This window comes from Microchirus variegatus, assembly GCF_963457635.1.
Source record: "Microchirus variegatus genome assembly, chromosome: 1".
NCBI classification, from domain to species: Eukaryota; Metazoa; Chordata; class Actinopteri; order Pleuronectiformes; family Soleidae; genus Microchirus; species Microchirus variegatus.
This window is the reverse complement of record NC_139802.1, coordinates 8,854,247-8,865,828: the sequence shown is the minus strand read 5'-3', so window position 1 is coordinate 8,865,828 and position 11,582 is coordinate 8,854,247. Positions and strand designations below refer to the sequence as shown.

Here is an 11,582-nt window from a genome sequence, read left to right as displayed (position 1 = left end):
AGTAACTATCCAAAAAATAACAGTACAACTTTATCAATAAAGTGGCTTTAATTTGCGAGCATTGGGATCAATTTCAAAACAAAAGTCCTGGAGTAATGGCAGAAAGAACACAATGATCCAAGTTCACAAACTTCAATAACGTGTGTGTCCACCATTAGCCTCACGCAGAGCGGTAAACCTGTGACGCATGGACATCAACAGGTTGTCGATCGTGGAATGATGCACATTCAGTTGTGTTGCCACATAATGCTCAACTCAGCACTCAGCATGCCAATGGCATGCTACCTCATGATTTGTGACATCTGACAAGTGACAAAAGTCCACATTTTGGTGTGCCCTTTTATTGACCAGACCATAAGGAGTGTCTGTGTACTGGTCACACACCACCACTCTGCCATGCTCTATGACTCTCGTGAGTTGAAATACTCAATCTGAGATTGTAGTCAATAGTAGTGGCCAATAGGTTGTTGAGCAAAACAAATCATTCCATAAACAAATGCATCAAGAACCTGAGCAAATGTCACGACATTCTATTTTTGTTCACCATTTCAAGTTTGTGCGTTTATGTTTTTGTTGAGTATATTTTTAAACAGTTTGCCTTTTTGTTAGTTCACCTTATTAAAGACTCTTTTCTGTCAATTTTTTTGCTTTCTGCATTAGTTTTTTTTTCTTTCTTTTTTTACACCTGTTACACCACACTAAGTTGTATCATCACTCACCACATCAGACAACAAACCTTTATATCCTGCTTTGAAATAGTGTTGCATTTCCCTGACTGTTTAATAATTTTTTAATAAAAAAAAAAAAAAAGGCAAAAGTGTTACATGTGAATGCACGATACGACAAACGGCAAAATGGAAGCAGTGCCTGGAGCTCTGGAGGCCAGACAGAGTCAGATTCTGGTGCAGCACTCAGTGGCGGTATAATTGATCATATTTATTTACCAACACTGCTACCGTGTGGTGCATTTGAGTACTGCATGTAAAGAGGGCATAGGAACCATTGAAGTTGGCAGCGTTTCCGACCGGAACTCAGTTGTGACGGTGTAGTCCGTGTTTAGACGAAGGCATTTGTTATTTAGCGCCTGATTGAGGCTAAACTTTGAAGGAAATTCTCCCTGAAACGTGACTAAGACGAATCGGGCTCTTCAACACCGACGGTGCTTGTGATGCTCGGTGCTAAACATTAGCTGTTCCTACAAGCTAACGCCATCTTGTGGATTAACTTTTGTTTTTACTAACAGCGTGTGGTGCAACAGTAAAGAGTCGGAGGGAGACCACGTTTATTCGACCCAGGTGTGTAAGTGATTACTGATAATAACAACATGTCCTAACTAAGTGAACGTCGGTTATTAGCTGCTAATTTAAAAAGGAAACATGCCATGATGGAGCCGTTCAGATTGAATCCGCATCAACATGTGGCGATGTTGTTTTTCTCTGTAGGTCACAGAGCATGAGCAAAGAGTCCAGGATGAGGGCAACAATAAACCAGAAGCTGACGGAGATGGGCGAACGAGAAAGGTGAGAAATATATACCACAATCGGCTTCAGTTTAACAAGTGAGGTGTCTCAGGCTACTGTCAATTAATTGCGGTACATTATTGTACAGTAACAACAACTTGTTGCTCGTGAAACACGTATAGGACATGATAATATAATCAATTGAGTCATGTCAGTATTGCTTTTATAGTGCATTTCGTACACGGGTAATCAAAAAAAAAAAGAAACAAGGCGACCTTTTCAGGTATTATGTGTACCTAATAAAGTGATTGGTCTTCCACTGCTGTTGCCAGTCTGAGTTAAAGATTTGAAGTGTTGTGCATTCAGAGATGGTCTCCTGTGTACCTGAGTTGGAAAAGTGTTTATGTTACTTTCTATCACCGTTTTTTTTTGTTTTTTTTTTCAACCAAAAACTGCTGCTCACTGTATATTTTCTCTCGTTCAGATCATTCTCTTTAAACCCTAGATATGGGTGTCAATGAAAAATCCCCATTAGATAATCCGTTTGTGAAATACTCAGACAAGCCAGTCTGGCATCAACAACCATGCCACATTCAAAATCACCTAAATGACCCGTCTTCTCCATTCTGATGCTCAGTTTCAGCTTACATGCCTAAATGTTGCCATGTGACCGGATGCTCAAAGTTCATGTTCACGTGTGAAACTTATTGCTATGTATTGATGTTCTTAACAAACCTCAGACAACGGTACTTTGGCAGGATAGTGATAGAATGGTTTCTTGCTATTGTTATTGATGTCCTTGCATTTTATTGACAGACTGAAGGAAATCCTGAGAGCTAAGCTCACTGAGTGTGGATGGAAGGACCAGATGAAGGCTTACTGTAAAGGTAAATGCAGCACTATTATCAACACACATAGGAGATGCTGTTATTATCCTATTAGCAGAGTGAAAGTTTGTAGAAACTGTGCCTCCTGTGTTGTTATGTTTCTAAGCTGGCATTATATCAAATGATATGTTTGCAGTTTGATGGTTTCACACAAAGCCTTAACTACTGTGTTTTGTTGTTCAACTGTATGTTTTTTTTCTCTGTTCTTTGCTTTAGAACCTAATGTTTTCACTGTGAATTTAAAACTTTGCAGAAGTGATCAAAGAAAAAGGCCTGGAGCATGTCACCGTGGAGGATCTGATGGTGGAGATCACTCCAAAAGGAAGAGGTAGCTCGGCTTGAAATTCAAAAACATTGATAGCGCAACAGATAGCACGATAACACCTTTGTGTTTACAGTTTGGGATCACAATCCTCCGCCTCAAGCTCCTCCAGCCAGATGAGCATTTTAGATTAGATAGAAACTTTATTAATCCCTTTGTGAAGTTCCGTCCTGGAAATTCAGGACACACTGGTAATACCTACCAGATAGTCCAAAACAATATATCCATCTTTGAAATTCTCCGTCAATATTGATATACGCGTTTTCTGTTAATTTCACTTCTCTATTAGAGTTGCCCTGATATGCTGTGTTTTCAGTAACAAATTGAGTTAAGAAAATAGACATTTTTTACAATTCCACTTACTGTGTGTCTGTTTTCTGTTTCTGTTGCAGCCTTGGTACCAGACAGCGTCAAGAAAGAGCTTCTCCATAGAATAAGAGCGTTTTTATCTCAGCATGCCACATAACTATTTGATTTTCACCATTTTACCACATATTTTATCAGACCATTTGCCTTTTACTGTCATGATGATGGTGTATTTTAATTAATTGTTGTACAAGTACTGTGCTAAAGTCGTAGGGCACTACCAGCTTTGTCTGTCAGATTCTGTGATCTTTGGCATTAATCAGGGTTCCACTCTAGTTTTAAGCTTGGCAGATCATGTTATTTTTCAACTGTAAGGGTCAGTCACACTAAATAGTTGGCACTCTAACCTGCAGAGGATGTTTTTTTTGTGAATAAATAGTTATTGTGTAACCGCATACACGTTTCATGGATGTGTTCCAATAGAGTAAGTGAAATGATTATACTGTATGGTCATTATAGCATTGTTTAAAAACGACAAATCTAAGACTTTTGCACAGTGCTGTACAGTACTGACACGCTCTTGGCTTTATTTCATGGAGTGTTTATAACCAGTTGCTACAGTTGCACCCACATTCTCCATTCAAATGACTGTTGTAAATGAGTAAAAATGAGAATAAAGTTTTTTGATTTATTAGACCTGAGTGGACAGAATTTATTTGACAGCCGGTGAAATGCTTGACCTTGTAGTTGCAGCTGCAGTTTTAGATTGAGATTTTCTTGTTGCTGAAGGCAACAGTTTTTAGTTTGTGTGGGTATTTACATTAGCTTTTTTGTTGAGTGGTATAGAGTGAACATATACAGACAGGAATTTGTAACTTGTCACTGAGGCAAACCTGTGTTCCTTTTGATATTGTTTCCTCAGCTGAGACCAACTGGTCTGTGCTGTTCACCTGCATGCCACATGTACATGAGGATGTAACAGTATGTTGAATGTGTTACACACCATAATGTGCAGCTTCACACCTGTGCCTGCCAGGAGAGAATTGAAAATAAATATTTGCCATTATTTGATTTTGAGTCCTTTTGGTGATGTGAACAACCTAAACCGCTATAGAAAACCTGATGTGGTGCTTTTGTCCCATAATGAAACAATGTTGGGATCATTAAAAGTGAAATGTACAGAAAACATGATATTGTGCAAGTTCAGGTGAATTAAAAAAAAAAACAGCCATTACAGGAATGTTTGGTCCTGATGGAATCTTTGCTTCACTTCATTATGTCCACATGCTAAACCACATCATCTTGTTTTGGCGAGCGATCTCTATAGTTACACACACACACACACAATGCTTAATTGGTTATGGATTACTTTTGTCCAGGCCATGAACCCAAAACAACTCGCCCCTTCGGCACGAGTAGCACATTAGTGGGTAGTGAGTGAGTTGGCGCTGGTCACCCACCCAAGACAGAGTGTGTGTTTTCTTAGCCGAAGGACCTGCTGTGACATCAGCCCAGGTGACAACATGCTGATATACAGTGCTGCTGTGGAGGCCAGATGTAACGCACCCCTCCAGCTCTGCACACGCGCTCCCTTAATGGCCTACATCAATCCCCATGTTATCAGCCGATCTCTCTCTCTGGGCCCCAGCATGCATAGGAGGTTCTGCACTGCAGCTCACCACAGACCAGCACTGGATAGAGTTACCAGTGATGCAATTTATTATCCTACAGATTTTTATTTACGTTCTCACTCTCCGTTCTCAGCTTTTCTTCATCACTCACGACCTGAGCTGCCTTGCCCAGGAGCATTACAGTAACCAGATGACGCCCTACATTGTGGTATTAATACAATTTGTTAGACTCAATAATTCAGAAAAGTGGTTCATATAAAGCAGCGCTGTGGCTGTGGGACACATGAGATTAAAGGTGTAATTATTGCAAATCACTCCATAACTGAATAATTATTGATTCATTAGAGACACTTCAACTTCAATCAGTGGACTTTTCTACTCACTTCTAAACCTACTTTTAAAAAAGAGCACAGTCAATAGTGTTATTTATCATTTATCCCACCCTTATGTGAGACACATAAAATAACACCCTCCTGTATATTAGCATACATTCAAGTTCTGCAGCGTAATGTCTGTATTATGACACGAGAGCAAGCACAAGTAATATCTTTGTATCAAGTTCAAACAGTATTTTGCAGCTGAAATGGTTTTAATGTGATAATGGTACTTTTCCAAAGAAGTTTGCATACTGTAGTGTAAAGTTAGGGCATAGGCAGTGTAGGATGTTGGTCTTGGGATTTTGGCCTTTTGTATAGTTTTGTTTTTGGTTGTGGTTACCCTCTCTTTGAGGGCTGTGCCAATCTTTCAGGCTGGGCGTGGCTTTTGGCATCCGCCCAAATGCTCTGCACACCTGCTCTGTATTAGTCAATCAGCTCCAAAGGACACTTAAAGGAGTCATATTATATCCTCCAAGTTTCTCCAAGTGAATCTAGTCCCCCCCCTGGTGTTCCAATGAACATGTCTGTGACATGCTTTGGTCAAAATACCATAAGGATGAAGCACCATAGCAGTTCAATCACCAAAAAAAAAAAGGAAAAACGAAACTTAAGGGACAGGAAATGACATCAGCCACAGAGGCTACTGGGAGCTAACAGCAGTTAGCATTTGGAAAAGTGATCATTAGCAGGCTCTAGCAGGCACATTGCTGTCATATATAACATGTATCCACTGGACAGATAAATCCTCTGAGGCTGGAAGTTTGTGGAGAACCCTGTGCTGCACTGTGGAGCCAAGAATAGAACTTTTCGAGGACTTCAGGTTTTTGGATACTGTTGCCCTCGCCAGCACTCTTGTGTGTTTCACGGATAAAGCGGAGCTCCGTGAGACAACAATTCCAGGAATTTAGCGCATTGTGACGTCCCAAGGAGCGTGTTTCATCTCCTGTACTTAGACTGAGGAGGACCACAAAAACATGAGTGAGTCATCTTTTTTCACACTTTGCAAACTGATAGGACCTCCGGAGTCCCAAATATAAGGATTTAAATTATTAAAAAGTTGATTTTGCATAATATAGGACCTAAGTGGTTAAAGACTGGCTCAACCATAACCTTTCTGCCAGATTGTTGTCCAAGTGGATCTTTACATTAATCCAGGTTTGTGCACGTATATAGTCGTAGTAAGTTACATATCTTCTCACCTGATACTGTAACTTATTGTTTCCTTCACGAGTGAGTGACGGCGTCGGCGAACGACTTAACGAGTGATTCACAGAACGCGGCAGTTCCACTCCCGGCCGCCACGATCGCTGCTGAGCTCAACTGAACAAAGAAAGGAACAAATCAGTTCATGAAGTGATCCCAGTCAGTTCGTTCACTCAAATGATTCGTACTTTCGAACGAATCACTCATGACCGACACAACACTACTATTTTAAAGTCTTGACTTCACTTCATATGCCCCAATGTTCACCATACTCATATTGCTACTCCTGTGTTCCTTCAGAGTACCTTTATGAAAAGAGTAATTCTCGTTGGTCGTTATATTTGGTGCATCTAAAGTTCTGTGTCATATTTGACAGCCTGGTTGTGATCACTCATTAGTTCTACTCACCTCTCCATCTGCTCTCCTGGTGACACATGGGGAGAAAAGTACAAATAGTACAAAAAGGCAAATTAAATCCTGTTCTTTGGCTTGAGGTTGTGCATCTTGGATGAAGCCGAAAGAGGCTTAATTGAGCCTAATAGACCTGCTTTGGCAATCGCCTTTGCAGCAGCCAATGGCAAGGAAGCACACTCTGTAGCATCCTGTGAGGCAGCCCCTGAATGAACCATCATAACAACAAAAGGCTAAAACACTCTAATTCCAGCAAAGTCAATATAAAGCTGTGCCTGAGTGGCACTTAATGGCACAGTGAAGGAAAGGACAAGTGTGTGAGTGAAAGCAGACATTTACCATCTGGGGAATCAGATCATTGCTGTTGATAGCACCTGTGTCAATAGGCGGAGGAGCCAAAAACCGTAGTCCTGTATTCTGAGTCACATAGGTGCACCACAGGCCTCTCTTCAGTGAAATTGGCAACATCCAAAGACTATAAACACCTCACTTACTGTACAGAGAAGTGAAGAAAAGGCAGCGTGGGGTGGAAACAGATGGCAGAAACATGCTCACATCATAAACAAATGTTGAGTAATGATGTTATAGCACATTGCCTTATTTGGGACCACAGTGCACCTGCTTCAAGTGCCTAAGAAGTGTTCATGAAATATTGTATCTCAAGCCCTTGTCAAATACATGGATAGATAAATATCTGCCTGTTTACTGCAGTGTGCCTGACATCTCTAATTTATAGAGCACAGCTATAGGCTTTTATGTGCAATACATATTTCCCTGTCTTTTGTCATAATGGAAAGAGTAAAGGCATTACATCAGCAGACAAAGGGTCAAAGAGTGTGTTTCAAAGCCAAAAAAAAAAAAAAAAAAAAAATGGGGGCCATGTGCTCCTACAAATTCCAAATTCCCAAGACCCAGTGTGCAGTTGGCCCACTTTACTGTCAACATGTGTGAATGCCATGCTCGATAAATTTCTCTTTGAATCCTCTCACTACAATTTATGAGACGTGCAACATGGGGTTGCAACTCTTTTGAAGCCTGCACACTTGCAGTGCTCGACGCGTTTACATTCCCATTTCAAGGAAAAAAAAAATAAAAAATCAGAAATAGGGAGAAGTTGGCACATAACACCCTGCAGTTTAAAGAGTTTAAAATGTATTTACACTCTGTTGTGACTCCTGGGAACTGTTTTCTACACACTAATGAGGTCGAGGAGCAAGTTTCAATCTGTTATTCCTGGCATCATCGCTCCAGTCACAGGCATACCACCTTCACTCACCTTTTTTTCCCCGCTCGCGGTAGCCCATTGCAAATAATAAATAAGAGGAAATACATCATCCCCTTTTCAGTCCGAGAGCCAAGAGCGGGTCTGCCAAAGTTAACACAAAATAATCTTAGGTAATGATCAGCAAACGTGTATAAAGTTTCATAGAGCATGACTTCACATAATCCCCGTTTAGATCATTTTGGGCTGGCGCAATCTCAACTGTGATGCTGCTGCAGAGGAAAGCCATGCCATACACATGCACACACACACACACACACACACACACACACACACACACACACACACACACACACACACACACACACACACACACACACACACACACACACACACACAGAGAGAGTGAAGCTTGTTTGTTTCACGTTGTTTTTATAAGTTGCTGTAATTGATTCGATACAGTGTAACACTGTGGCAGGGATTAGCTACCAGTCATAAATTGAGGAATTTGAGCAGAGGCTTTATTAGATGCTCATTCATTTTTATTTTTTTTTATTTTTTTTAAATACGTGTTATATTTTCCAGTCACTCACACACACATCAGTGACTCAGATACCAAACATTTCATCATGGCTCAAACTATTTGCTCAATGTTTAAGGAAAAAAAAACTGTTTTGATTTTTTTTTTTTTTTTTTTTTAGTGTTCTACCTACAGCAGTGTGCAGATGTAAAGCTGGGGGGGTCTCTATGCAACAACACAGAGGAAAGAAGCGAAACACAATCCAGACATTGTTTACCCTGTTTCTGATGTAAAGGCCACTTACTGTCGTGTCCAATCCCTAACCCTTAATTTGCTGCCCTAGCCTTTGAAGTGTGTGCATATTTCTGTTTCCTGACACTACCTTTCCTCTCCCTCTCGCTCTCTCCTCCTCCGAGCTCTCGCAGTTGATATTGCAACTGGATAGGCCATGTTTCCATGTAGGGGCTCTTTTTAGGCCTGCTTGGATGATAGAAAACACAAGTGGGGAAGGGGAAAAAGAGTGCTGGGTGCACAGATCCACAGAGAGGCCCCAGCTCCGGCCCAGACAACGCTGCAGGGGATTAGAGCACACCCTGGCAGCAGAATGGTTTCACTTAAGAATTTCAGTAATCACTTTTAGGAGTGTAATATATAGCTGACCTTCGGCAGCGCCACACGACCCCCCGCTCCCCCAGCCATTTGATCAAAGGAAGCGGCAGTGGCTGTGCAAACAGGCGCTATCAGTGGACTCCAATGGATTTACTGCCTGCTTCTTCTCTCTTGTCTCCCCTGAGTCGTGTGCTGATACACATAGAAACCAGTTTCATCTTACAGAACCTATTTTTCTCCCACTACTAATTTACGGGCCAGATCATGACTTGGGGGAACTTAAGGTATAGGAGGAGGGAGGAGGGAGGGGGGGGGGGGGGTGAGAGGCCTCAAGGAAGGGGAGATAGAGGAGGTGGAAGCAGCTCATGGCCCTCATCCACTGCCTGCTGACTGGGACCGGTAGAGCGGTTCTCACCGTCATGGGAAAAGCCCAGTATGTGCTCTCTCCTCAGCTGGAGCAGCCAAACACTGTGGCCTGTGCTCCAGGAACAATAACAGCAGCCAGAAAAGGACAGAGGGCCAGCCCAGTAGGGTTTATATAGTACCCTAAATCACAGGAGGCTCTGACAAAGAAGTGGGGAGAGAGGATGTGGGTACCATAGCAACTATTAATAACCTAATGCATACTGGTGTGAACACAGCCAGGGTGTCTCCAAGTCTCCATCAGGCTGTAGTTTCACGTTTCTTAATTTTTAATCACACTCCGGGTCACAATGGCTATAGCAGCTCAAATTGCAGTGTGCACATTGCATTTTTATCTGACTGTTTCATTACTTCACGTGGCATAATTGTTATTAATTATTAACGGTGACTGTAATTGCTCACCAGTGAGACATCAGCACATTGATTATCATGCAAAATACATGAACACATTAATCTTTATGCTTTTATGAGGAAACACATTTCACCCGGTGATTTTGAAATGTAATGTAATGATTGTTAAACTGTAATTTCTTGCTCTCTTAAAATGTTTCTTGCTTAACTTATTTTCTCATGTTCGACTTAGATTAATGGAAAAGTGCCATTCTGTAATAAAAAAAAAAAAAGCTGTGTCAAAGATGTGGTTTGCACAGCAGGGCGTACCATTTTTAGCCAGTTGAGGGCGGTAAAGAACAGATGACGACAGATATCTATACAGTGAATATGAAGAGATACAGTGGGACATTCAAACCACTGACATTACCTCATTTACATATGTTACAGTATATTCGGTCAAGTATCTTTAATCAAAACACTTCAAATTATTCAATTATTTCTTATTATGAAATCAAAAATGTCCTCTAATGATCAATACAGGATTTCAGTTTTCAAGACCATAAACACACTTAATTAATAGAACTGAAAGGCTAATAATAAAATTGCCGTAAGCTCTTTGGTTGTCATGTCAGTGTTTATGCGACTCAGCTGATGACAATCTGTGGTGTGCCATTAAATGACCACAGGAAGTCCTGTGCTTTTATGTGCTTCTTAGACAAGCTTAGGGTAGGAAGAAAAAAAAAATGTTTCCTGATTCAAGCATGCAAAAGCAACTCACCACATGTTCTGTCAGAAACAAGAGGGTAGGCAACAAAAGCTGGGCCCTAAAATATGGACCTTTCCCTGCTTTTCATGGGCCATACCATAGCAGGTCAGCAAAGGATAAGGCTACAACTCATGAAGAAAAGTGGGTGTTCTGCCTATTCAAGTGCAAATTTACGCTCACCTGAATCTAGTTTGGAAGTTATGTAACCACTGTATTTGACATGAAGCGATAAGGAGTAAGTGGAGTTGTGGGACAACCCCCCCCCCCGAAATATTCTGATGATGCATTCTCCTCATCAGCTGATAAGGTTCCTTGTGTGAAGAGCAAACAGAAGGCAAAAGTACCCCGCCATAAATTCTCTGTGGCCCACGGCCATGTAAGTCTTTTATGGTGTGACACAGCCACGAGCCGACTGATAAGTCTGATATCTGAGTGTCTGCCGTTGTGATTACCATAATGCATCTGGTCAGGTGTGATGCTAATTGTGTCGAGTCAGTTAGAGTAAGATGTGCTATATCGCTTGGGTATATGAACCCTGCTCAGGCTGTGATGGTGCAGTCGCCCTGTTAGTCACAGACACCAAACTCTGCTGAACCTCATGATTAATGCTACTTTTGTAGAAGAGTGTGGGTTTCTCAGTGGGGCGGAAAAGCGATTGGTCTCAAAGTTGCATGCAGTCATTGCAACCTCTTCATTTGCTTAATTTGGACCTCTGATCAAACAGCAGATACATGTGAGCAAGTTGGGTTAGCATGTGTGTGCATGGCACTGGGTGTGTGAATCAGCTGAGGCTCATGTGGCTGGCCTGGCCTTGCTCTCTGCGACCCAACAGGGCTCAGCCACCAGCTGCCTAGCACCCACTACACATTCCTGCTTTATTCCCAGGTTTGCCTCCCTCTGCTGCACCAGCGAGGACAAAATCTATACCAGCTGCAACATCATTAAGTAAATGGGATCCTTGCACAAGTTTTTTTTCTTTCTTTTTCAAGGCATTGTTTTGAATGTTAGTCACATCGGTTGTGAAAAAAAAAAAGTGCCTGTGCATGTGCAGGTCAAGAACATGGTTGTAGTCACCTTGCTGATTTTGCAGCCCTGCAAGCAACCTCATATGC

General features: G+C 41.5%; 1 protein-coding gene across 2 annotated transcripts; it reads left to right on the top strand.

Moving 5' to 3' along the window:
• Positions 1 to 1,047: 1,047 nt before the first annotated feature.
• On the top strand, positions 1,048 to 3,584 carry eny2 (ENY2 transcription and export complex 2 subunit). 2 transcript variants are annotated; one of them, XM_083901452.1, is made up of 6 exons: positions 1,048 to 1,159; positions 1,244 to 1,299; positions 1,443 to 1,520; positions 2,277 to 2,347; positions 2,601 to 2,675; positions 3,062 to 3,584. In XM_083901452.1, the coding sequence occupies exons 3-6, from the start codon at positions 1,453 to 1,455 to the stop codon at positions 3,133 to 3,135; spliced, it is 288 nt and encodes a 95-aa protein (XP_083757578.1). In that variant the 5' UTR covers positions 1,048 to 1,159; positions 1,244 to 1,299; positions 1,443 to 1,452; the 3' UTR covers positions 3,136 to 3,584. The 2 variants fall into 2 exon arrangements, with proteins under 2 accessions (XP_083757578.1, XP_083757577.1); XM_083901451.1 differs by having other exon boundaries at positions 1,054 to 1,295.
• Positions 3,585 to 11,582: the final 7,998 nt, after the last annotated feature.